This window comes from Heliangelus exortis, chromosome Z, assembly GCF_036169615.1.
Source record: "Heliangelus exortis chromosome Z, bHelExo1.hap1, whole genome shotgun sequence".
Classification (NCBI taxonomy): domain Eukaryota; kingdom Metazoa; phylum Chordata; class Aves; order Apodiformes; family Trochilidae; genus Heliangelus; species Heliangelus exortis.
In genome coordinates, this window is record NC_092454.1 from 14,204,514 (window position 1) to 14,231,410 (window position 26,897).

Below are 26,897 nucleotides of genomic sequence, written 5' to 3' on the forward strand. Positions count from 1 at the left end.
AGAGAAATCAAAGCAAAATCACCAAACCCAGATAGTTTTTCTGCTAACTAACACAGAACTCAAAAATATCTGGGTTTTGGCTTCCTGTCTTCTTGAAGCAACTTGTTAACACACATGTTAAGAACAGCATTTTTGAAACCTTTTAAATTCCTCCATTACTTAAACAGCAAAGTACTGAAAGTCTCCACGTTGCTGATTACAGGTGAATTCTTTGGTGCTTTTGCTAAGAAACATTCATTGTGCAAAAGCAGACCCTTACAATTTAAGATATGCTAAGAATAAATTTATATGGTATCACATCTATTCATATAATATATATCTTCACATATTTACAAAGTTTTTGAATAAAAGCTCTTTGTTAATGGCCTCAAGTTGGTATTCAGACATCTGCACTTCCAAAACAGAATGAGGGATGAAAATCAGAGAAAATACTGAAATCCTCTGGATACAGTTGGTAATGATATGGCCAGATAAAGAATGGTTTGTAATTCTCACCATTTCAATGAAATTTAGAAACTTATAAACTCAAATTAAACAGAAAAAGAGTTGCCAGCTGACAACCATTATTCATTAGACTTCTATCACATCATTGTCCTTACTCAACTACAGAGATGTTTATAATGCCTAGATGTTTTCCTCAGGCATAATACTACTTAATTTCACAGGTATGGTTTACATTGCTTAATTTTGCACATATATTTGCATTTAAGTAAAGACAAGCTTCATTCAAATGAGCCAAAATTACATATGATTGTGCTCTTCTTGCATCTGAGTCTCTGAGGACTCCATATTTGCATTTAATTCTCTACAGTTTTTATTCATCCACAGACTCTTACTGTACTAAAGTCACTCCTGAAGATGAATTGGACTGACAATCTGAGCATGTATCTGCAGCTGGAATCTTTTAAGTACATTCTAAAAAAATAAAGAAGCCAGAAAGATTTTTTTCATAAAAGCCATATTAATTGGTATTAATGAGTTATAGTTGTGTTTCAACAGGGAATATATAATTTTTTCTATGTTTATATCTATTTTGCCCTAATGCAGTGTTGTGTATATACACAACAGGCATACCTGCTTCATGTCATCATACAACATTACTTCATTGTGATTAGTTTGTAGGACTAAGGTAAAAATTCTGCCTAAGTCTCTGTGCATAATACTTCATTCATATGATGTCTCTTGAGAACCAAATCTGGGCAATAGGAAATTGAGTCAGTAAAGGACAACACATGCATTTTAGATTAAGTGCTTATTTTTAAGTATAGCGGGTGAAAATCCTGTCCCTTTAATGTATGTACATTGCTGGATTCTAACAATAACTAAAAGGTCACCATACTAATGAAATACTGCTTTTGTTTTGTGGGTTTTTTCCTTACTTCCCTGTCTTTAGGGTTGTAACTATCTGAACTGATGTGGGTGTAAACTGCATTAATTCTAGTACTGAAATTAATGGGACAAGTTTAGTAGGAAGGTGACATGAAAAATGAATTGTAATGAAAAAAATGTTGTAATCAGGCCCATATTATCAAAGCTATCAGAATGCTCCAGTAGCGTTTTGTTTCCTGTTTCAATGGAGTATTTCATTTTTACTTCAGTCCCATCTCTGTGTCTCTGAGACCCTTGGTACTGTGAGGACACACAAAGACTCTGTTCTGGTAGTGAAACTGAAGTCAACTCCAGACACTCATAACAAGAAATCAACATAAAACTACATCTTGGCTTCACATGCACCCAAAGCACTCTCATCACAGGAAATAGTGTAAAGGACAATGTCTGTATGGTATCTTTGAGTACTAACACCTCAGTTTCCAAATAGCCTCTTGTCTCTTCTTGGTACTCTCAGCTTTTTTAAATGCTGTTCTGGACTGAAGAAACAGATACAGAAACAGATGCAGGAACTGAAGCTCTTCACAAAGGAATGACAGAACAGATAGAAATGAATGAGTTCCTCAAAACCCATGCAGCTGTATAGCAGCTAAGAGAAACTTGTCATAGAAATGGTCCACAGAAAGTACCAAATACCCTATTACACTGCTGCTTGTGGCATTAGACTTCTCTAACAATGCCCAGAGCTTCAGCATTTACAGCAGAAATGTGGAAAGATAACTGCAAAAACTTCTGTTCTCTGGGAACCTTCTCAATCAACTTCGATTCCTGCACTGACCAAAATGTCACCTACATATTTGGAGAACGTTTATATATCAGGACGTTCAGGATACTGAAATTGTTTTGGTATAAAAAGCTTGTAATTTTGACCCTTACCATTCTTGGCTTGTGAGGCAGAGATATTGATAGCTCTTTGGTAGCTAACATAACATATAGAGGAAAAAGCAATCTTATCCTCATGTGCAAATATTCTGTGTTCCACAGTCTTGGAAGAAATCAACCCACATATGACAATCCTCAGTAATTTCCATGACTCTTCTTTATGAACTCAAAGAGAAACTAGTTCAAAACCTGAAGCTCTGGCAAAGCTGAAATGACATGTCTCTATGTAACTCTCAAGATACCAGGGTGTCTCACTGCTTTGGTAAGAGATTGGCATGTTCATGAAAAACAATGTCTAAGCACCAACATGAGCTGAAATGAAGCAGCTAAAGGAAAAAAAAATAATTTAGCACCCATGCTGGCAGTTCAACATCAATTGGGTGAAGATAGAAACCCTGACTATAGCTTCAAATTGTACTGCAATCAAATGTGATTTCTTGGTACAAAGCTTTTATCTGGCAATAATGACAAATAATAATTTTTAGAATCTGCCATGAAGTACAAAACTATCCCATTCTGTCAGAGCATGGTCTGCCTTCAACTATTCATATTTTTCTCATACCTTGGCTGGACTTCAGCAAAAATGTATACCTACCTTCAAAGTCAATAGTGCTTTGAAAATTCCAGCTATCTCCAAATGAGCTGTACACCACCTTACCAGCAATGTACTCTCTTGAAAATGCATTACCTTGGCCTCCAGTTTCTATGCAGCCCAGCCTTAATGGCAGAGACTTAACTCTTAATTATGCTTAAGGTATCAGACTGTAGCATCTAAGCCATATATTCCCTCAACCCAGAAACTTTTAGTCCAGGATTGCATACTGAAAAAAACTGGAACAGTAAAATAATGGATAGTACACTACCTTCCATTTCAAGTTCACTCTGATTACACCAACTTCACTATAAATATAAAGCAATAAACATCTGTGAGAAGACGTAACAAGGCAACTTCTTGCACACACAGGGGAAAAACTGTTTATTCTCATAATATCCTAATGAGCAGACCACGTCCTTTTTCCTTTGACCTGTAGTATGGCCTCTGGCAGGATCGTAATCCCTTTGACCCCTGATGCAGTGATTTACTAATGAGATATCAGCTCTCTCTGCTTTTATTCATGTGAAGAAAACCTGACAGTGATCATTTACTACAAGGAGACTCCAAACATCCTGCAGGATTTTTAGACTTCTTAATGAATTTATATACGTTTTATAAAAAAGAACTTCAGGATTTTTCAAGCAGTTACATGGTCAGAAGTTTTGTGTTTTTAAAGAAACACCGTTCTATAAAACAAGATGCTTCTGAGATACTTTGCAAGTGCAAAACCAGTTTTCAGTTACACTGCAAAACACCATTTCTACAAGCGAGATCTGGGAAGTTTTCTGCTTTTTTACAAAGGGCTTGCTAAGAACCTGCAGCAACATCAGAAGCAGCTCATCACCCACTTCCTATTTTATTCATAATTTGCAGAGAGCTGCTCTCTGCTCAGCTTCCCTAACCTGCACATTCAGTTAGATGCAAGCCAAGCTTTGCAATTATGCCGCTTTGGAGCTACTCAAAGTAAGAAGGTAAACCTAAAACATTACAACATTTTAATTATGCTGTTGAAAGACATACTGTAATGGCAGAGACACAAAGATTATTTGAGATATTAAAACACTTTGAAAAAATAAAGGTTTTGATTATTGCCCTCCCTGAGTCCAGACCTCACTTTAAGAAATGGCCAGTTACAATCTTATCTTCATTTTCTTTTCTTTTGTCCTCTTTTTATTCTCGTCTCTGCTGCTTCTACACCTTGATGGTAAAGCTGTTTTTTCAGATTTGTATGAAAGAATTCACATGCCCCCCCAAAAAAGTGGAATTTTTGAGAAGGGAAAAAGGGAAAATGGAGACCTTGTACATGTCTCCATCCATTTAAGACTACTCTGCTGGACTGTTGCTCATATATAATGAGAAAAATGATCAGAGCAGATAGAAGATTTGCCTTTTTTAAAGCAGAACTACTCATGAGTCTCAGCTGGGAAATCTTGTTTCCAGAGGAGATGCACAGACTGCCTCCAGGATATTTCATGTGATGCTTAACATGCAGTGCTTATTTTCATTTAATTTAATTTCTTACATCCTCAAAATGACGTGAAGATAACATCTTAAGTCCCAGACCACTTATTTGGTATTTTCCCATGCTATGTGAGACTGTGGAGAGAAGCAGATGAAGGCTGAACACCTGACAGTGAGCGTCCATATCTACATTAATGGCTAACAAATGAAAAATATTAATATTAATATACATGGTCTAACTCCCAAATAAAACCCCATATATTTCATCTAGAGTACTTCTTCACATAAGAGTTTGCAGGACTGAGCCTGGTGGTGACTAATTATGAGGTTAGATATTCAGAATGTTTTGTCTGGACAATACTAACTGGCACAAGGAAAGTAATTTCAAACTACAGACCATATGCACAGCACCCTATCCTTATCTAAAGAGAAACATACATTGCCAGTTGAACTGTGGGAGAAACTTTTTATTGTCTGATAAAAAAAAACCTAGTCTTACTTGTTTTTCTAGTAAGAAATATTTATAAATCTGGGACAGTTAATTTTATATTCCATGATACAATTTCATATGCAAGAAAGAAGAATGGATTTTGGAAGCATTCAGAGATCGAGGGCATGTAAGATAACAACAGTTTTAAATATCTTTGATAAATAATTTACATCTGAACAGAAGGCAAAAGCAAATGCATATAATGATGTGAAGGCAAGGAAGAGATAATGTACTGTAAGAATTTACTTAAAATCTAACAATTTATTTCCCTAACCAAAAAAATGGTCAAAGGGTTGGTAATTTCATAAACCTGTTCAATCAAAAAAAAAAAAATTTATATCATACATAGCATGCTGTTCTAGTTAAAAGTGAATAACAGATGTACAAACACGGATAGGTAAAATTTCATTTGCATAAAAAATTACCATGCAACAAAGTTTTATGTTCAAATAGTGGGGGTCTGCACAATTTCCACTCAGTATCGGAAAACAAGAGGCATAATTTTCCCAGATGCAGGCAGTTATGAGGGTTCAGTTTCAAGTGGAAAGTGATGACCTCAGAAATATTAATTAATAAAAATGAACCTTTTAGGATAAAATTAATTGGTAGTACTCTATTTCAAAATCTTCCTTTACTTTGAAATGCTTAGTATTTTTTGTCCCTATTAGCACTGAATATTGACTGTAGTATTTAATAATTCAGATCACAGGTTTCAGGAATGACTGGCTGTTTTCTGTAGTGAACTACTTTGATAACTACATTAATTAGTCAACTTATTAACCTATGCAGTGTTACCCCTGTAATGCAACCAAATGTTAAATATTCATTAAGTGTTTATTTCTGTGAAATAAAACAGGTCTAGAATATAAAAATATGGAAGTATTTGCTGCAGTATTGCTTATATTTTGTCAAATTAAAACACAGTGCATACTGCATAGTTTTACATCTTTGAGACAGTAAGGAAATATTATTTAAACACAGTGAAATTAAGGATTTTAAGCTCAAAGAGAAGTTTTAATATGTTTAGTACTTTAGTTTAGAAGTTTAGTATGTTTTTAGTTTTTAGTTTTGTTTTGTTTTGTTTTTAGCTGGCTAAGCATGAGACCTTTAAGGTTCAAGAAGCATTCTCCAGTACTGGTACCAGTAACACGTCCAAAACATCACCAGCATGATATTTCTGTGTTCCTGCGGAAAAAAAATTAAAATTTTTTTTCCAGCTTTAGCATAAAGCTGCCAAAAAAGTGATTTCACACAGTGTGGTCTGATTTCCATGACAAATGCACAGCTTTGACAATATTTCAGCTGAGTGTCATTCTTTAATTCTTGGAACTTGGAAAAATTGATTCTTCTGTTTCTCAGAACTGTAAAATATTTCAAGTGCTGTGTTAAGTTAGAAAATGCACCTCAAACTTTAATTTCTTGTTTCTTTCTGTTTCTCTTACCTGACTCAGGTAATCTTGTCACTGCGTGTGTACACAATCCACCACAGAACAGGACCTCAACAAGGAAAGCAGATACAGATTTGGGTTATCTAAGGATAACCCAAATTATAAACCATGAGAATTTTCGTACACGTCTCCTAGACGCAGTACAGTTTCCTTTTGTTTCTCACAGTACAGCTCAGGATCCTCTCCCTGGCTGAAGCACCAGTGCTGACTTTCCAGAGGGTGCTCAGAAGTGTTTGGATCACTGGGTACTCTGAGCCCTCAACTGGTTTCATGTGGGTGGCCATCTGTGCAGGCACCATCCCACTGAGGCCGGCCCAGGTGCAGCTCTCCTCTGAAATAAACAGTTACTTTGTGGCCTTACGTGGAAAGCTGTCAGAACATGATTTGCTTCTCTTCTTTTTTTTCTAACAAAGTCCTTTCTCCACTTTGGGTATATGTTATAAAACAGTATCATTACTTTTAATTTCTGACTCTGGAAAGCCCATGCATCTTATTCATTCTGAGCTGATGTAAGTATGATATACTCCCAGAGAAAAATTGCTGCAGTGGGATGTAACACAGGAATTTCCCGAAGTGACATGTATTCACAGGCCCAGACAGGAATTTCTTAAAGCCTGCCTTCACTGGAAAACAGAAGTGCACTCATAGTCAAACTTCAATCAAGCAAGAATCTTACATCTGCAGAATTTTTAATAATAGAAGTTTTCTAAGGACAAGGTGGAAATTTCTCATCCAACAACAAAACAGCCTCCCTTAGTATTCATAAAGGCATGATGGACAATTTAAATCCTCCTCCCATACTTGAATAAGACTGCTGCATCTGAGGTGAGTCCCTTAGCCTGTAACATTTAAAGCCGTTTCGTGATCAGTGAATACTTGATTCTGAAAAAAAAAAAAGTAAACTAGGTTTCACAGGAGAGGATAGCAACTAAATAAAAAGGGGTGAATTGATACTTCTGAGACAGCTGATTTCAAAGTCCTGGTTTAAATCAGGCAGTAAAAGGTTTTCTGCACCTCAGGCACACGCCCACAACACTTGTGTAACAACCACCATGTGTATCTGGAACAGAGTCCAACTTTTGCCCTAGTGCAGATTTAAACGTCTAAAGGATAGACCTCTTTTTACTTAGCATCTGAAACACAGAAGTAAATTAAGCAACTATTACAGGACAAAGTAGTGAGCAGAAAGAATTTGTGCTGTGGGGGTGGCATCTTCCTGACATGACTTTGATTCTACAAATGACAGAAAACAAAATAAAAATCAGTTTTTCAAAGCGAATTCCTGCCTTCCCAAAGCAGGTAGGTTTTGTCATTCCAGTTTAAAATTCCAACTAGCTTAGCAATAGTGAGAAACTGCTGAAATGAAAATTAGTTTGTTCAGGACTCACTCTGAAACATCTGGTCACTCTACCAAAACTGTTCTATGGAGAGTCCTGGGCCCAAAGAAATGAGGTGCATTATTTGAAGCAAAACAGAACATCAAGGTCTACTTACTGCAGGGAAAAGCTGAAGTAAAGGGACACCATGAAAAATGTTGTACTGATGTGTTTTCTATACCTTTCAGTCTTGCCCTGACCCAAAGACTGGAGATCCTCCTTCTAGCAAAAGTTCTGGCATTATTCTTACAGCCCTGTTCACAGTACTCATTTTAAATGCATACAATAGATGTTCCATCCCTTAGTTTAAAAATAAGACAAAAAAGTGGTTTATGTCTACAACTGCATGGCAAGCAGAAATAAAATTTGAAATAATTTAATAATATGTTTGGAACAAAACCATTCTTCCATTAATTATATTAGAAGAAACTAAAAAAAAGGCAGTATTTTTTAAAAATTAATTGCCTAGTGTTGGTTTGTTTTGGGTGTTTCCATAGCAAAGCTCTAATTTGTTTTGTTTAATGAAAACATTTTTTGGTATAATTTGATGCTGTCTTTCCATCTTGAGACTGCTTTGGGGACTTAAGTAAAGATAGGCACACTCAGCAGTGCTCTGTGGAGAAGGGGCAGCTGCTCAGACTGTGATATGTTGGGGTATTTCTTTTACAGAGAGACACAAATTTATACTATTTGAGGATCTACGCTCAACATGGAGATGTGAGAATATTTCCATATTTCCAAGAAAATCAGGATGCAGCAGTTGACAAGAAAGTACAGTGCATTTTATATTAGTGATCTGCTCCTAATTTTTGAGTGGAACTAATAATAACAGAATACATAGTTTCGTGCACACTGTGTTTTCAGTATAGCTTTTGCACTTAGAGAAATTCAGCTCTGAACTTTTTAATCTGGGCATAACCTCTTTGACTGTCTTCTGTCTCAGGAAGACCAGTCTTACATGCTTTCAAAACTGTTGAAGCACAAGCCGTATGGTGTTCTAAATACAGAAGGCACAAGGACAATTTTTAAATTAATTAAATTACATTAATGTACCTGGTGCACATGCACAGTGTGAAGTTATTTAGAACACCTGTCACCAGCTACACTAGGGATCTAGCTTTTAACACTCTGAATCACACCACTGAGCATCCCCTTTTCTTGATGACTACACTGAAAATATAATAGTCGAAGTTTGATCATTTTAATTAAATCTAACAGACATGCTTAAGGCAGACTAAAATAGGTGAAATGTCCCTCAGTTTCAGAAATGACTTAGCTCTCTGTACCACCTACTACAATTAGTTGCAGGACACAACTGTTTAAAATTACTTAAGCTAAAAAAACACGTGAGTTTTGAACATAGTCTTTGTTTCCTGAGCTCAAAGAAACCAATTGTGCATTAAGGGGGTAAAACCTACCCAAACCCAAATAAACTGAACCCCTCCCTCCAACAGCAACATACAAATTTAACAGAGTAATAAATTCTCATTTCTGTCCTTGTTTCTCACATGCACTGAGATAAAGAGCAGCTTTCCTCTGGACTTTGATTTTAAAATATAATCAGAATTTCTTACACAATCATAGTTCCCAAAACCTGTTGCTATAAGAAAAAAGAGGAAGCCTACTGGAACTACTAGAAAACTTGTAATAGAAATGTGTCCATTGGCACCACACTTTCCCACTGGAGTGGCTGGTTTTATTTTTCCTAGAATTGTCAGAGTGCCTAAAAACATCAGAGGAAAACCTTAACAAAATTTTGAAATACAGGTGATTTAAAAACCTGCAAAAGTGATCTCTCCTTTAAGAAGGTGACAGTGGGCCTAATTTTAGGAAAGTACAATTTCACATGAGATTCTCAAGGGCATATTTTGAGTTCCTCAGATTGTGTGGTGAAAGGAACCTGTTGAAACAGAACTCTGAGGGAGTGGAGTCACAGCAATTCCTTTTTATCACAGGGATTTACGTTTTCTGAGATATTTCAAATGTGTTTACAGATGCTCTCTTCTCACACAAGACCACATAAAATTTTACAGAAACCTAGTGACAGACCCTAATATTCATACCTGGATTGTAATTATTAGAAAGTTTAGAAGCTTGGTTATTAGCAAAAATAGTGAGGCAGAGCCTCAGGAGCTATAAACTGCCACAGTACTGAAGTCATGTAAACCAAACAGAAGCCACTAAGTCCAAGAGATGGGTTGGGAGCCTGGATTCAGATCCAGTTAAAAAAATTAATACAGCTCCAAGCTGGAACAATTGATTCTGTAATTTCTTGTTGTTCAGTTTTCTAAAGGAGCTTAAAATACAGCAACTTAGAGGGTCACTATGTGAAAGTCAAAAAAGAAAAAAAAAAAAATGTGGTCACTACAGGTTATAATTTTGATGGCCCTCAAGCAAGGTGTGCCCAGAAAACTAGTGTTGAGAACAGGACACAGAACATCAGTATCTCATTTATAGGAAGTCAAGACCTTAAAGTCCATTGATACAAACACACTCCCTGACACAAATTATATACTTATCTAAGTAGTTTTGAGAAAAAAAGAAGCCATATAAAGAAAGTATTCATCCTATTATGTATCAGTGAGGGAGGGAGAATGTGATTTTAATTTCTGACCTAAATGAAAGTGACAGACATGCATGTTAATGATTTAAGAGGTTGTCTGGAACACAAATTTTGTGTCATTTTTGAACAAACAGGGGATTCCACCTGAAAAAAACAACAGGTAGTAAAAAAAGCCAAGAGTCAAGAAAGCAAGAACAGAGACAACTCACTGTCTTTTTGGATGCTCCTCCTGAACCTTTCCAAGTCCACACTGGGGGGTCTGCTGGGCTTCTTTGGAGGCTGGCCCAGCTTGAACAGTGGGGGCAAGACTTTCCGTTTGAGGGCTCCTGAGCTCCTGTGCTCATTCTCTTTCTCTTGTGATATGCATGATACCCTTCCTGCAAGAAGATCTGTGCTCATCTTATGGTACTTGGAAGAAGATTCTGATTCTTCCTGCATGATTTTGTTGAGAAAGATCTTCTTAGCAGCAAGCATTCCCTTTTCTTCTGTCTTTTCTTCCACATTTTTGGGGTCACCTGGAGATGACCTGGAGCAAAATCCAGTAGGCGTCAGAGCTGTGTTAGAGAAATGGCGGCCTGCAGCTTCTGAAACCCAGTTACTATTTCCATCCATTTCCTTTGCTACTGTAAATGAGCGCACATTTTGTCTAGGGCCTGACAGTCCTTTTTTCAGAAACACACTTTTATTACAAGCATCTTCTTTGTGGGACACCTCATAGTTTAGAGAAGGTTTTTGTGCAAGAGGTGGTTTAGAGGAAGGAGGCTTAGGCTCATTCTCTTGTGTTGGAGACATGAATGTTTTCCTGAGTCCAGTTACTTTTGAAACTGTTGGCTTCGCCTCACTTTCCTGTGGTGTAAAATTGGAATTTGGTTTTGCTCCCAGGTAACTTTTTTGTTTCTCATGAGGAGCAGAGTCAAGAAACTTGTTCCCTGCAGGTTTTGGACACAGAGGTGTTGGCTCTTCTTCTGCACTGTCACCGGTTTTGGTGGGCCCGTTAGCACATCGCATCTTTCCATCATTTTGGTTTGGGTCTTCTTTTGGCAGGTCACTGGTTTGAGTGGGGGCTTTAGAGCAACCAGCATTTCCATAATTTTCTCTGTTAGTTGCTTTAAGCTGAACCCCAAACCTTTGTGCCACTGGTTTCAAATATGTGAGCTTTGGATCCTTTTCTGTTTCATCATCGGCCGAAGGCTTGATCCCCGGAGAAGGCTTAGGAGGAACAGGTTTGTGAATGGTACCGGGTCCTGAAGCAGAAGTTGCATGACCTTGACTTGCAAATTTGTCAAGTGCTGCTTTCCTCATCTGTAATTTGGTATGGGTAGGTCGTCCTGGAACTTTGGCAAGTTGACTTTTACCAGAAACATCCTCTGTGGAGTGGCTGCCCTTGTCAAATTTCACCACTAGTGCCTTCACATTTATCTTGCCATTCTATAAGCATAAAGAAGAGAAAAGCAAGAACAGAAATGAGAAAGTGTCTGTTGCAATGTTCACACATACTGTACTTTAAAGAGTTTCCTGGTCTGAGGCTTGCAGTACTGCTGATTGGCTGTGGAGATATTGCAGCACATCTTCCTGTAGGGTTAGAGAAGCTGAACATGTTGTTATATCCTTGCTGTGGCTATACAATCTTTTTAAAATTTTCAGTGCAGGCACTGCCTTTAGTGAGTGATCATGCAGGTCATTTGGGGCATACTACGAGTTCTGGATGTTTCTGGAATCTGGAACTGAAGATCTAAATAAGAAAATGCGTACTACTTAAATTTAATGTAGCCCTGAGAAATAGGAGTATCCTGTGGTGAGAAATACCAACTGCAATAGGACCTGGCTTATGTACCAGAATGGACTTATTTCTGCCAGCTATATGGAGAACTGCAAGTTCCTTTATGAAAACAGAAATTCTACTGGCTTGGGGTGTGTGCTTCTCAGCAACTTTCTTCCCTGCCCTCCCCTCACTTTGTCCTTGTTTCTCTTCTCAGTTTTTGTCACAAAAACACTGTCATATCTGGATGGAAAATGAAAATATGTGGTGTAAAATAGGAATAAATGATAATCAGTACACCCAGATACTGCCAAAGATCCTTAAATTCCTGGGTGAAAAAAAAAAAATTGCATGATTAGAAGTGAAGAAAATACAGCTTAATTTGAAAATCTTTTAACTATTCAGTACCTTTCAGGACCAGTCTCTGATATGAACTGAGAGCAAAAGCTCAATACATTCGAATTCAGTACAATTACAACACTGAGCAGTGAAATAAGAGGGTAGAGGTGGGTGAACTGGTCCCACTGCACTGGGCTGAGGTCACTTTTGGGTTTCAGGACCTCTCTACATCAGGGACCACTTTCCCAGGCAACAGTAGGAGCAGAGGTGCAGCTATGACAGATAAGCTGATATATCTGATGCACCAAGTTGCTTAAGTGGGATCTGTTTTTTGTGAAAAAGTTAAAACATGAGACTAATGATGAAAGGCAGGGATGTTATAAGTAGGAAGCTGTAAGTGAATGATCTGTTGGGAAATAAAGGAGTATTACTACAAAGCACAAAAAACATGGGTCTGAATGGAATTTTAGAAGGAGTTTAAGAGTTTGAAGAATTAACTGTGCCTTCACACAGTTGAGGGTTTTTTTGTTTTTTTTTTTTTACTTCATTAAAAAGAGCTTTTGAATTGGACTCTTGCTCTTTTTGTCTCTTCTTTGATTATAACACATCACATGTTAATGTTATGTGTTAACATTGTTATGTTAAATAACTTTACTTGTGGCTTCTGCAACTTAAAGATAACTTTTCTATTCTTTTAATAAATAGGAAAACAAGAAATTAATTCTTTCCAAATTTTTTGTACTATTCTACAAAGTTATTTACAAGAAATGTAGCCCCCCCAAAAATAGACACACATAAAACTTATCCCCAGATCACCATGTTGTTATCTCTTTTGCACATACAGGGACGGGAGGAAGCTCATGTTTACTATGGAGATTATCAGGTTTAAGCCATCTATTGCTGGCTGATGTGTATTCTCTCTTGCACACACACAATTAGACTGCAGAGATACATATATGTCCCACAAATTGTTCAAGATTTCTCCCAGCCTACCTCACACAGCAGTGATTTACGCACTTAAACAGGAAGTTACAGTAATTGTAATGCCAGAGAATAGCAAAGGCTTTTGCGTCTGATCTCTTTTGGCTTAGTAATAATGCATTATTATTTTTTTAAACTATCTTTTTAAACTTTAGCAAAATCTAAATCTTCACAGATACTGTAGCTTTACATCAGTGTCTGAAGTCTTCAGAACATAAAAATAATAATCTGATCAGCTGCTTAAATTACAGTAATAAACGTATTATTCTGCAGTGTTTTTCATTTAAAATTTAAGAAAATGTACCCTGTCAAGCTACAGTAATGTCAATGTTCTGGACAAGAGACCTTTAGCATATATATCTTTTGGAAGTTGAAAATGTGGTTTGAAGAAACCCTTCTTGCTATGATAAATGGTTTCTGAGAATTCTTCTACATCATTGCAGAAGTAAAGTCAACTACATTCTTTGAAACGCACTGAGCCATTCACTACAGCCATATTAGGACTGCCAGTGAATTTCTTTTAATGAATTCTTCAAAGTATGATGGTTTCACTCTAGTAATTCAGATTTACAAGATCTTCAAGAGTAAATAGTTTCTGAGCATGTGGAAGGGTTTACAGTGTAAATGTAGCCTCTTGTTTAATTACAGTAAGTGGTAAGTGGTAAAAGTAACACCTTAAGAAACAGAAGACGGTAAGAAACTGTGAAATATTTCTGCTTCTCTTTAAAGTATGTCACCAGTTCCTCTTTTCATAAGCTTTACATGATACTGGAAGCCATGTTGTGGATTCTAATGCACAGCCTGACTGGACAGGGAGATACATGAAGAACTGGGAAAAAGAGAGAATTTTTTATTTGTGGCACTTGCAGAAGAATCTCAGGCAAGAAGAGTTTATGCTATTTTCTGCACTTTCTCTTTGTGCTCTGGAAATTCAGTGCAAAATGTTTTGGCTGTTCAGCTTCTGATCTGAACTGGAAGCAGCACCTAAAGTACACAACAACATTTGCTTTGTTATACTTTAGGATATTCTTTAGTGTAATGGTGATGGACTTGTTTTTTTTTTTTTTTTTTTTTTTTTTTTTGGTTTTTTTTTTTGGTGTTGACGGCTGGATGTAGTAATCTTGGAGGTCTTTTCCAACCATGACAATTGTGTGATATGAGATGGTTGCATTAGCAAAATGTGTTTGCTTAAATCCTGAACAATAACCCTTGGTTCTCTATTACTTAAAATATACCTGTGTATTTTGTACAGAAGTATATAACAATGAGAATACAAAAATATAAAGGTTCCAAATGTGTTCTTCCTGAATGTATTGTGAATAGGCCAGTCTCAATTAGCAGCCTGATCAAAAAGCATTTGTTTTGGCATAAATATGCTATCCTTATTTTCTTTTCAGTCTTGGAGAAGCCAAAAGATCATTTCACTTCAGCTTCTCCATGTGGTTGCCCTTTCTTCAAACAGCAATAATGGGTCAACAAAAGGAACAGCAGATGGGTTTGCATATGATCCCTAGTTGAACAAAAGAAATATATGTAGCAGCATAAGGAATTATGCAGTTCTTCAAAATACAGGGGGATCTGATTCATAAAGGAAAAAAAACCACCATGTTTTCACTGCTCACCTGTAACCTTTTCCTTTCTATTCCAGAGTGGTAGAATATAAACAAGCCTTTTAAAAAGCTCATAATCCTTAGCAGAATCAGAACTTGATGAGCTTGCTAGAAATTCATGAAAGAAAGATTATAAAGCTTTTCTCTGAAGAAAAGTGCAAGTACTCATGAATTCTGTGACAGTGCAATAGACATAGAAACTGGTAACCATGGAGGACTTGAGCTCTAACCCATGAACAAGACATAAAGAATAAAAAAACTGAATGGGAAAGACAAGGAAAGTGGCACATGAAAGTTATATGCTCATATAGACCTGAAAATTACTTAGGAATTTGAAGAAATGACTTAAATTCTTTTGCAATTAGTGAATTTGAGGGAGTTTAGCTGCTTCCACAACATGCTAGTGCCACTGTGAATTAATAATAAATTACTGCTTGACTATTTCCTTTTCCAGACAGACATAATGCAGAATTATTGTTACTCGACTTTGTTGTTTCCAGAAGAGAGAAATAATTTCCCAGTTGCTTTTCCTCCCCTTGAGTTGAGTTATAATTACTAGTCAAAGAAGGCTCCCTCTAATACTTGAGTGCAGCGTTTAGAAAGTTGTGTTCAGATGTTGCAATATTCTGTAACTACAAATGTAGCTAGTAGAAGTATGCAAAGAAGCCAGAAAGATAGCATAAACCCAAACTTCAAAGACTTGCTAATTAAATCGTTGGTATACAAGGGAAATGGGCCTTCACCAGATAGTAAATAGTAAAGATACAAGGTATTTTGCTGTCTGGAGGTTTTTTTGAAAGTCAGGCCTCTAGAATGGAGAGGATAGAGAGAAATGTAAGATACTCCCCCGAGAGAGGCTGCCAGTTTACATATTATTCTGAAAGCATCATTTTAAACACCTCTCTAAGAGTAGCAAGACAAAGCCAGCACAGTAATGAGGACATGTGGCTGTCAAAATTAGACAAGGCAGCATTCCATCCTTATCATCTTTGCCATTGTACATTCATCTACACTTTTTTTTTTTTGTCTCTCTCTTGTTACTTTTTATAATTTTTACCTAATCATATTACAGGAACGTAAGAGGTCAACATAGTTCAGACACTCCCGGTCAGTTTCAGACCAGGACTAGTGAAGGCATTGAACTTCACCAGAGCAGCCAGATGACATCCTAGATGGGTCCCAAACTTTGCTGTCACAGCCTATACATCAGGCCAAAGCTTCTATCCATGCACAGTGATCTGTTCATCCTGTGCAGTGATAATTTCGGCACTAAGTTTCACTTTTATTTTCTTGCTTCTTTTTGTTAGCTGCCTATGTAAAAAAACCACAAAAAACAAAAAACAAACAAACAAACAAAAAAACCCAAACAAAAAAACCCCAAAACCAACCAAACAAAAAAACCCGTTGGCAACTCAGTCTTCAGCAGCAGTAGCCCAGAATCTTCAATTTTCCACCAAGAACTTCTATCCAATAGAATCAGACTAACAACCCTTTCTGAAAAAGGGCTAGGATATATTTTAGCATTGTTTTATACAAACACAGTTACATGATAATTAATACTTCAGGCTTTTAAAATAGTTTTTCTTATATGCTGATCCACAGCTTTCAGGAAGATGTAAATTTTCTAGCAAGTATGCCCAGAAAAGAAGTAGTTTTGCCTTCACTCAGATTCCTATTTATACACAATGTATACAGTGCCTTGTGACCGTCTTTGGTTTGGCTCTGGTTATTCCACTAAAGCTAATGTAACATCTGCAAGTCTCAAGTAAGAAAATCTTGAGTTCCTGCCACCAAAAAGTTCCAGCATTTATTTCTAGAATTTCAAGATCCCATATGGTTGGAAAAGAAGTTTTGTGCCCTTTCAAGCCATTGAGTACAATTCTGACTCATCTCTGGAAAGAAATATATTTTCCACAACCCACTAAAAGCAAAAAGAGTGCACTGATATCTCAATCCAGAGTATAGTATATCCAAAAATACTCCACCCACAAACCACCCAGCCACAAATAATACAAAAAGAACTGCTGGAAAACAATTACCTTTAAGTGATACAAGTATTCTTTAAAATGAAAAGTTCACTTAAATTAGTACTGCTCTTAATAAAATGTCTTTTAAGAGTGAAAGGCCCATTTCAAAAGCTTGGCACCTTTTCAGCTCCCCAACTAATTTTAAGTAAAATCTACTATTAACATAATTAGTTACATGAGGTTATACTTTATGCTTTTTACAGATTCTATTTCTCCTAGAATGCTGCACATTTATTTCCAAGAAAAATATATACAATATTTTACCTGGATTCCCCAAAGCTCTCCAATATTTTGATGCAGGCAGAAAAACTGTCTTCTTCAGTGAGGCAATCCACAATTTTATCACCTTAATATCCTGGTCTGTTTGCTAAGAATTCTTCTTCTCAGGGAGAGTTTGCATAAGAATGCTGCTTGTGGGTTTCATTATCGTGAACAGTAGAGAAAACTGCTGTCCTCAGGATATTAGGCAAGAAGTGGTGAGGGAAAAGGGAACTAAAATGTGTTCAGACTGGCTGCTGCCATCAGCAATATTCACCATGTGATATCTGAAAGTATTGCATTTACCCTGCCTTGCAGTCCTGTGAAGCCATATTGGTGCATACAAGCTTGAGACTTTACAGAATGATGGCTAAGGAAATGACTGTGGTAGTTAAAAGTGTGAAGACTGTAAAAAGTGTAAAGGAGTGAATAGAACTCTTAGGTCATGAGGTCTAGTCCCCTGCTTCTGTCAAGGATCACTGCACCCATTCCCACTCATCGAGTATCAGCTAGCATCTTTGCTTGCTCCCACCCTTCTCAATCTCAAGAGCTTCTGCTGGGATGTTTTTAAAAGCTTTTCCCGTGAGGAGTTTTTTTAAAAAAAAAACAACATGGACATCTGTTTCTTCTGTTCTTCCACCTGTGAGCACATTGCACAAAGACTTTGAAGGATGGTACAGGACAGGAAGACAAATATTGAGAAAATAAGCTTCACAAGAAATTTTGAACCGGTGTTTGAGCTGAAAGTAAACTCAAACCATGAAGGCAGAACCCTTTACTAAATACAGCCCAATAAAGTTTCTGATGCTCTGCTCAGGGATCAGACTGCAGGAGAAAAATTGTATGTCTTTAAACGTCACAAAAAGTTGTTTGACTCTCATTGTCTACCACTTCTCCTTTTGCACAGCTTGCTTAGTGTTTTTCAAAACATTTTTGAATGCTAAAATAAATCACTGGGAATGCTTGATATTTCCAGATTAAATTTACAAAAACGTCTAGTTCAACTAGTTCAGAAGTTTATCAGAGTGCTGCATTAAGCTTGAGTTGAAAATATTGTCACATACTTTGTATTTACCACTTTTCAAGGATATTTTTTTCATTACATAACAACGTTTTTTTCTTACCAGGAGAAATGCAGTCCTTTATACTTTTTTTTTCTGCTAAATACTGTATTTTGTTTATAAAATCATATTTATGAAAACGATCAGCAATTATTAAACTCTGTGACTTGCTATTCTATTTGATGGTCTTCATGACAGCTCTAAGGTGCTAAATGTAGCAATATAGCCATTTTGCATGAGTAAACATGGCTAGAAGGGTTTGCTCAGAGTACCAATGCTAAGCAAATCATACTGTGATCAAAGAGCAAGCTCATATTTGCAACTCTGAAGCTAGACAGTTCCTGTCATCTTCTCTTTCATCCAGTTCACAAAAATAAGTACAGTTCTTACTGACAGAATGTTGATGATAATATAAATAGCAATAAACACACTGAAAATAAAGGTTTATGCTGTGAAATTACTGTGAAATTTGCTCATCTGCAATGTCTACCATATGCTTCATTTGACACTTGCAAGGGAAACAGCATCCTGGATCCTCTCTTTTTATTCTCCTCTTACTTCTGTGAAGGATGTTTGTGAATGATTTGAGAGAATTAGCTGGTTTTATGTGAAGAAGAAATCTGAAGGAATTAATATTTTAAGGAACAGGACTGCAAGTCTGAAAGTAGCTTATAGATGTTTTGCCTTTTTTATTTTTTCCAAAAGCAGCAGCAGCAGCAAAGTCACAATATTTCTTTCAAGAAAGACAAGAATATCAATAATGACAATGTCTTCTCATGTATAAGCATGCTGTTCCAGACTCTGTGTAGATCAAAACCAGTCTCTAGTGGAAGCCAAGCAGCAGTGTGTTATGGTCCCCACGAGCAAGTTTTTTGACTGCAGCCAAAGGTATTCCTTCTTAGCATTTAATCAGCTTTCTATTTCCATATACCTTTGGGAAAAGTGACTGATTCAGAACTATACTTTGGAAAAGTAGAGGAACGTAAAAAGGAGAGAAAAAGAACCTCACTGACTTTCTCTGTCATAAAGTGCTACTCCATCTTTTTAAGGTATCTTTCACTCACTGATGTTGTCTTGTGCTGTTAAGTGGTATGAAAGGTCAGAAACTCCTATCTCAACACCTGTGAGTTTCCAATTCAGTGCTCACAAAGAATATCATAGTCATGATCTTGTTACTTCCACAACTGTGTCAGTACCACTGTTGGAGGTGGTGTGAACTGAAGTGAAATGATCCAAAATGTTTTTTTTTCATTTTATGTTATTTTAAACCTGATCCATTTCAATGGTCAATGATAGCCCTGGTTTTTGCAGAAAATTCTCTTCCTGCCTCCTCATGCTCATGGGGCCTTTTCCTCCCAGTGGAGGAGCAGCATCAGAAATGACATTTTTCCAGCAATTTTATCTTTGGACGTAGTTGTACTGAAAGAGTTACAGTCTACCTAGTTTTAAGCTGCTTCTGCAGGATAAAATTTCAAGTACAACAACCTTGTCAGAGGGCCAGGCAAAGAGTTAGCAGCCCTGCTTAGCACTGCTGAATCTCTCCCCAGAGTCAGGAGTTGTGGGCAAAAGTGTCATCCTGCCACCATGGTGATCCTGTTGCAGCATCAGTTTGGAAAATACCTGATTTTCAGTAAAAACTTGATATTCCTGAAAACCAGTAGGAGCTTCTGTCTGCAATTGCTACAGCATGGCTGGAAAACTATTTTTTGTAGTGGTGGCCTACATTATCTTTGTGTCTGCAGACAGGGCTAGACTTCCTGAAAAATGTGCTGCTGCATTTCCATTGGGTTGCCATTTGAAGGTGGCTTTAGAATTTCTGACAGAAGTTTGATGTGATCATGAGTGAATTTGCAGCATTCTCTTGTGCCTATATGCACTTTCATGATTACAGGAACAGCTGGGCTTTCCAGATATTGTTTGTGGACAGCTGAAAAGCAGAATTCCCTGAAAGCTCCTGAAATAAATTCTGTGGCTCTTTTAAACTGTCATAATTCAATCCTATAATCTTAAACCCATTGGCTATTGTTACTATGGTTATATTTGTCTGAACAAGGGTTAAAGGGATCTGTTTCCACTATTTCTATTTTTCTGAGAAAACTGGTAAATCTTCATCAGATGATGATGGCAAATTCTCCTTACCCTGTGCATTGTGAAGGGCTTATTTTTGTCACAAAGGAAAGCTCAGCACATTCCAGAGTATGCCAGTCAGGTGCATGTTAACTCCTGGTTAACTTGTTTGGGTTTACACACTGTGATAAGTGCACTTCCAGAGCATTTGTAAACCTGATGCAAAGCATTTGCTGGACAAAACAATCTTACATGCAAAAAGCCAGAAGTCTTTCTTTTTTGTGAGTTGGCATTAGCAGTGCTCAGTTGAATCAAATCTCAAGCAATATTTTGAAAACAAATTTTATTCAGGTATTAACTATCATGTTCCACCAAATTACTCATCTCCATTGCCCTCAACTTCCTCCTCTATGCTGTCATTGGGCTTCCTCTGAGTGCCCTTTTATACTCCACAGGGTCTTCCTTGCCCCTTTTGTTAGAAACCACACTCATGAGGGGGCTCAGATTAAGCAGCTTTTGAATTAGGCTACTTTGCTCTGCAAGCTGCGTGGTTTTTGCCAATGCCAGTGCTTCTGCATTCTGTCTGCCTGAGGTCAGCAGCAGGAGTTCAGGGGGAAGTGAAAGCAGCATGGCTGCAAAAAACATTCCAGACTGACCAAACAGGAACATCAGGCTGTCACCAAACCCTTCACAGGCACCAGAAAACCCTTTTGAAAGGACAGGGTTCATCGTGGTGGTCAGAAGCCCTGATGCACACAGACACAGCCCCACGAAACACAGGCTGGGAGGACTTGCAGAGCTTGTCACAGCAGCATTGCCCCCTCACAAGACACAACTCACAGCTCATTAAAAGCCACAGCTGACAGCCAGTGGTAGCTTGATTAGATGATTTCATGAGCTAAATTGCAAGTGGTGTGCATATAGCTGTGATGGATGAGTTTAAAATAACCATCTCCTGGCCTGAGGCAAGGAGGATGTGGGACTGGCCTGGTTCCTGTCTTGGTAAGGCAGGCTGGGAAGTTGTATAGGAGGGGAAATCAGTAGTGACTGGGGTGGGAAGGAGAATGCAGGATCATGGCAGAGCTAAGAGGAGCAGAGCATCAGCTGTTTGTGTGGAGAAAGGATCTCTGGTGTCTGGGGAGGGTCGGCAGCCTTTTGCCTGCCCTCAAGATGTGGCTCTCCCTCAGACCACCTCCCCTGTGCCCTGCAGCACTGGCCATACCCCAGCTGTCCTCCTGCCATCAACTCACAGGGTCTTGGCACACTTCGTGTCTCCCAGATCAGCTTGTCCCAGAGGAACTGAGGGCTGGCTGGAGCCTGTGCATGCCTGGGAGTGGCCATCTTAGCAGCTGCGGTCAGGGGCATCCTGGCACCCAGGAAGAGGAGAGAGAACCTGCACTGGGGGAAGGGCAACTGGTGAGGAACAGGGGGAGGACACAACTTTCTCAAGGAAGAAGTTGCGTCAGTGTCCTCCCAGTATACCCTCATGGAGATGGTTGGCCAGCACTGGTCTAGCTTCTCTATTGGCATTCCATACCAAGCCCTGTCCCCTCCCTACACTTCAGCTGCTGATACCACGGAGAAGAGGAAGTGCAAAACCAAGAGGAACAGACAGCTTTGGACAAAAACACTGCCTGACTTCCCTTTCTCCTCAACAAGTCCTTCCATACCTCTGTCTTGAAGGCAAAAAATGTGCAAGAACACAAGAAGCTCACCAGGACTGGTACAAACCCTGTGTGGGATGGAGAGAGATACCTCTCTGGGCACCCATACTTTTTGCATTCAAAAAATCACCTTTTCTTCCCTCTTGTATGGTAATCCCCTACCAGCTCTTCAAGTTTCCTCTACTTTTAGTGCAGAGAAGGAAAATGAGAACTCATGTTTCCTAAAGGCACCGCTGCTCTAGGCAAGGTCCTGCTCTCACTCTTTGCCTCTCTGCATGAGGCTATGGGGACACAAAGGACTTGCAGCTGATGTCTGTGTCCCTTCAGTTATCATGAGGTTTATCCAGGAAGGTGGTAGCATAGGGCCTTTACCCTTCAAAATCTCCTCCTTAACCCTCTAAAGAAAAAGTTTCAGATGAAAACAGTTTAGGTGCTGTTAATGTCATAATCTTTATTACCAAGATATTATCAGTCTTTTTCATTTATAAAGTGAAAGATCAGACCTATATTTTGCAGCTAATTGATCAAATCATACCAGAGCCAGTCAGGTTAACTTTGCTTTAAAAAAAAGTGTTTGCTTAAATAATAAATTCAGAAATAATTTCAGATTTTCATGGCCAATTTTGTTATGGCAAGCAACCCCTGGTAAAGTTAAGACAAAAATGAATTTTAATGAAACACAGTTGGCATCTTTCAGTACTTTATGTTCTCTCAAGAAAGTACTTGTCAGAAATAGTGTCAAATTTTAAAACATACGATACACAGAAAATGGCTGCTCAAGTTAAATTCTTAGTTGCCCTGAATCCTGCACCATTCTTCTGCACCCTTTCATTTTCCTTCTATGATAATTCATATTATTTAGTATAGCTGCAGCTAATAATTTTATCATGTTTTCTGATGGTCTGGTATTTTAACTTTTTAGTCAAGTTAGTTTTCCCAGGCAGTCATGCAGCTAAACAGTGTGTATATTTGTCTGTATATCATCAACAGGTTTCAGAAAATATATCATTACTTTCTCATGCAACTCATAGAATGGTATGGGCAGGAAGAAACCCTTAAAATTACCTAGTTCAAACCCTTCTGTCATGGGCGGGACCCTGTTGGGTCTTAACCTGGAGGGCTGGTTAAGAAAGGAAGATTCTTAGCTTTCCAGTCTGGAGATCTTTTTCTTCTGCTCTTGTGCTGGGAATAACACAAGAAGTGTCCAGCACAGATTGGGACTGTAGAGCTCACCAAATGTCATGTTTGCCTGAGTGTGACATCATGTAACACTGATCTTTGACACAATAATTTAATATATTTTTCTGTAACTTAATGTAGTATTATTTACAAAAATCTCTACTACAGCCTCTATATTTTGGTGGAAAACTTCTTAACACATGAGAATTGCATACAATAAGAACAATTTTAGCAAGGCTTCACAGTTTCAACTACAGCAGTTCTATTCCAGGATCAGTATTTTTTTCTATCTCCTGTGATTTTTTTTCCAGTTTCTTGAACCTTGCATTGAGAAACATGTTGAAAAATACAGCTCATTCTAATAGGCCAGTCTGAATAGACTATAAAGGGAAAGGTACTAAGCATTTTCACAGATTTTGTCCTTTAGTAGCATTTGATGATCTCTCTATAGTTTCTCTGTTCTCAGAGTTCATCAGTAGTACAAACCCCTACAGACCACTTAATGAAAAGTGGTGTACTATTAACAGTCTGTGAACTACTTTAGAATGGGTTGTATCACTAAGGGTTGGACTAGGTCATCTTTCACAGCCCCTTCCAGCCTGGGCTGTTCTGTAATTCTGTAACAGCAGTGAATCTGAGTTTTGCTTGCAGTTGGTTCTGAGAAATGTTACCTTCTCCCCACTCGAATTGCAGGATAAAGTGGCTCCATGGAAGTAATTAGTGTGTGTGCTTATCACAGGGCTGGAGACCCTTCACACAGGCAGTTACTACCCATCATCCAGTAAGGTATAAGATGCCAGACTTTGCAGCTGGACCACCAGCTCCCTGTTTCCTAGCCTGCCCTATGAGTTCAGTCAGTGTGAAGAATCAGAGCCCTGGCTGAGAGTGCAGGGCCGAGGCCAAAGCAAGGGGAAACAGGACTCTGTGACAGGGTGCAGTTGGGGTTCTTTTTTTTAGACCTAAAGCTGTATTGTAAGGAGGTGAGACACAGAGAGACTGGGACTGTGGTTTGTGTGGAGTATCAGCTAGGAGGATGAGGATGTAGAATAAGGGTCTGTTTTGTAGAAAGGAAGACCTATGGTAGCAGAGTGAGGGAAGGAAGACAAGAACACATTTCATGTCCAGCTGCTGCCACCATGCAAGCAGTTTAGGAATCCCTTGTGTAGGCCCAACAAGCATTCTTTCTTGTTGCAGACCCATTCTACTTATTTATCAATCATCATTCATCTGGTTGCCAGAAATCCTATGCACCATTTTTGTGACTTCTCCTGTAAGTCAACAGTTTTAACTGTATCAATAGAAAATTAAGAAAAAATGAGAAAAATAGAAAGAATGAACCTCTGCCCTCATGGTGTTCAGTCATCTTGACTAGTTATACCTTCGGAGAAAGTAATGTGTTCTCAGTGTTGATGTGAGGCATCAGACAGTTAAAAATTACACTTTTAAACTGTTTCCTCAAAAGGCTGGAAGCCTGTGTAATGATCTCTACTGTTTTCCCCTGCAGTTTATAAAGGTTCCTCACTGTCCTCCCTTCAGGTTTGCTGCTGTAAAAGTTGAGGATTTCTATGTTAGGTACCTGAAAAAATACAAATTTAAGATATTCAAGGAAAGGAAAGAAGAGAAAAGAAAAGGGGCTTGCACATGAGATGAGAGGTTTTTTTCAGCCCAGCTCATTTAACTGGTAGAGGTTACAGGACTCAGCAGTTACACCAGAAATAAGCAGAAACATAAGAATAGAGCAATTGCATAAGAGAAGTGTTTTCATGTTGAGCCCCCGAACTACTGCTGCAGTGGCAGAGAAGGAAGGTAGGAACAAGCCCTTCAAACAGAGTTTTAGAGCAGCATGGTTGGTTAGAAAAGAACAAGCAAAATTCAGAGTGGCTTGTCTGCTACACAGAGGCGGAATACCTTCTTGTTTCCATCTCCCAGCCACTGCTACTGCAAAGTCTCCATATGAGCCTTTTATTCTTTTTAATAAATTTCTTCTGGACATACTGACCAGCCACAGAACTGTTCAAAACCTATGAGTTGCTTTCCAGGTGAACAATCTCCCATATTCTAGTGTAAATTTTCTTATGGGAGTAACATATTTTCAAGGCTTATCAGACATGAAATCAGGCATCTGGAAAAATGTTCAATCCAGAATGCTAAAGTTTAATCAAAAAGAAATGCAGCCCTTCGTGTGATTTCCTAGTTTAGTACAATTCCTGTCATCAGTAACAAAGACAATGATGTGGCCTAAATAACAACAAAGAGCATGCTCCCACAGCATAAACATTTCAAACACAAGATCAGAAATGTTCCTGTGGGGGGTTTAATCAAAGGCAATCAATTAAAAAAATTGAAAACCCAATTTAGTCCAAACATCTTTAGAAGAATGGAAGAATGTTTCATAAAAAAATTTCCTAAGCCCTTCTGTCTCTGATTTGCATAAAGTCTAGCATCTTCTAGAATCCTTTTCGTGGCCCAATCCTTTGGACTTTCAAGAAAGTTTTTTTGTTTGCTTGTTTATCTGTTTTAATTATTATTTTTTAAAATTATTTTTTACCATCCATGAATTCTGACCCCTGATCATTAGCAGGTGATAGCAGTTTGGTCACAAAGCCTGCTGGCTTTCAAGTGAGTGTTTAACCTGTGATATAAATCCTAAACAATAGAAGTAGAAAATTAGGTTAAATAAAAATGCATTTAGCTGTGCCTGTCAATCACAGCAGAAAAACAGGATCAGTTTTCCATCTGCTGGGAGTTTTTTTGGTCAGCTTAGGTAGGGAGTGTACAAAAATCCCATATTCTGAAGCTTTGTTGGTAGACTCAGACTTTCTTTAAAAAAGAATAGTACTTCCTTCCTGCCCTACTCTGCTGTCATTTTCCAAGATCCCCCTATCTTCTGTTAACTTCACTTTTACATTTTTCTTCCTATACTTGGAATGTACGACCTGGGAATCTTAATCTCACCTTCCGGTTATTGAGCAGAAGGGGACCCTAACTCATGCAGCACTTTCTCTGTACAATAGGCGTGTGCATAGCTTTCCTATGGTGTCATTCCCCTCTGCTTGCACAATAGTGACCTCTAATGGAGGAGCCATCACTTTTGCTAATCATTTAGGTGCGGAGGGACCTTTTGACGTCAGGTTCTCGAAGTGCCTGCTCAGAGAATTCATTCCTCGGTTGGGTTTTGGATGAATGCTAATATGGAGAATCTTCAGCCTCTCTAGGCTGTCCAGTATTTGATTTCCCTCACTGTTACAAAAAGAAAAAAAAATAATCCAACAACCGCCCCCCAACCAACCTAGCAAAAAACCACAAACAAACTAAAAAAGCAACAAAACAAAACAATACAAACCGAAAACACACACACACAAAATCCAAAAAAACCAAAACCAAAAAACATCCACAACAATAGAAAACCAACAAAAAACCCAACAAAACAAAAGCCTCCCAAAAAACCAAGACAAAGAAAAAATAAATTGAGCTTTTTCTTTTTTGCATCTTGTTTCCAGTGTCTCACCTCTTATTTACATTGCCTTTTATTCTATCCCCATGCATCTCTTAGATGAGTCTGGCACCCTACCACTAGGTATTTGCAGACAGCAATAAAATCTTTGGTTTACCTTTTTATCTCCAGGCTGAACAGGCCCAGTTCTCTCAGCTTCTTGTTTGCTATGTGTCCTAGTTCCCTCACACTGTTTGAAACATGAATTAGGTTGTTACTGTAAAGTCAGCTCAGAGCCTGCCTGCTGCCTTGCCA

General features: G+C 38.1%; 1 protein-coding gene across 2 annotated transcripts in view; it reads right to left on the minus strand.

Annotated features, from left to right (window-relative positions):
• The window catches only part of FYB1 (FYN binding protein 1), a 42,490-nt gene extending 25,020 nt beyond the window's left edge, over positions 1 to 17,470 (minus strand). The window contains exons 1-2 of one of the 2 annotated variants that reach the window (XM_071730648.1): positions 17,185 to 17,470; positions 10,414 to 11,632 (exon numbers count right to left, since the gene is read on the minus strand). In XM_071730648.1, the coding sequence (XP_071586749.1) occupies positions 10,414 to 11,506 (1,093 nt within the window). In that variant the 5' untranslated portion in view covers positions 11,507 to 11,632; positions 17,185 to 17,470. The remainder of the gene's footprint in view (positions 1 to 10,413; positions 11,633 to 17,184) is intronic. The other variant, XM_071730650.1, reaches the window with a different exon arrangement.
• Between the last annotated feature and the right edge of the window lie 9,427 nt (positions 17,471 to 26,897).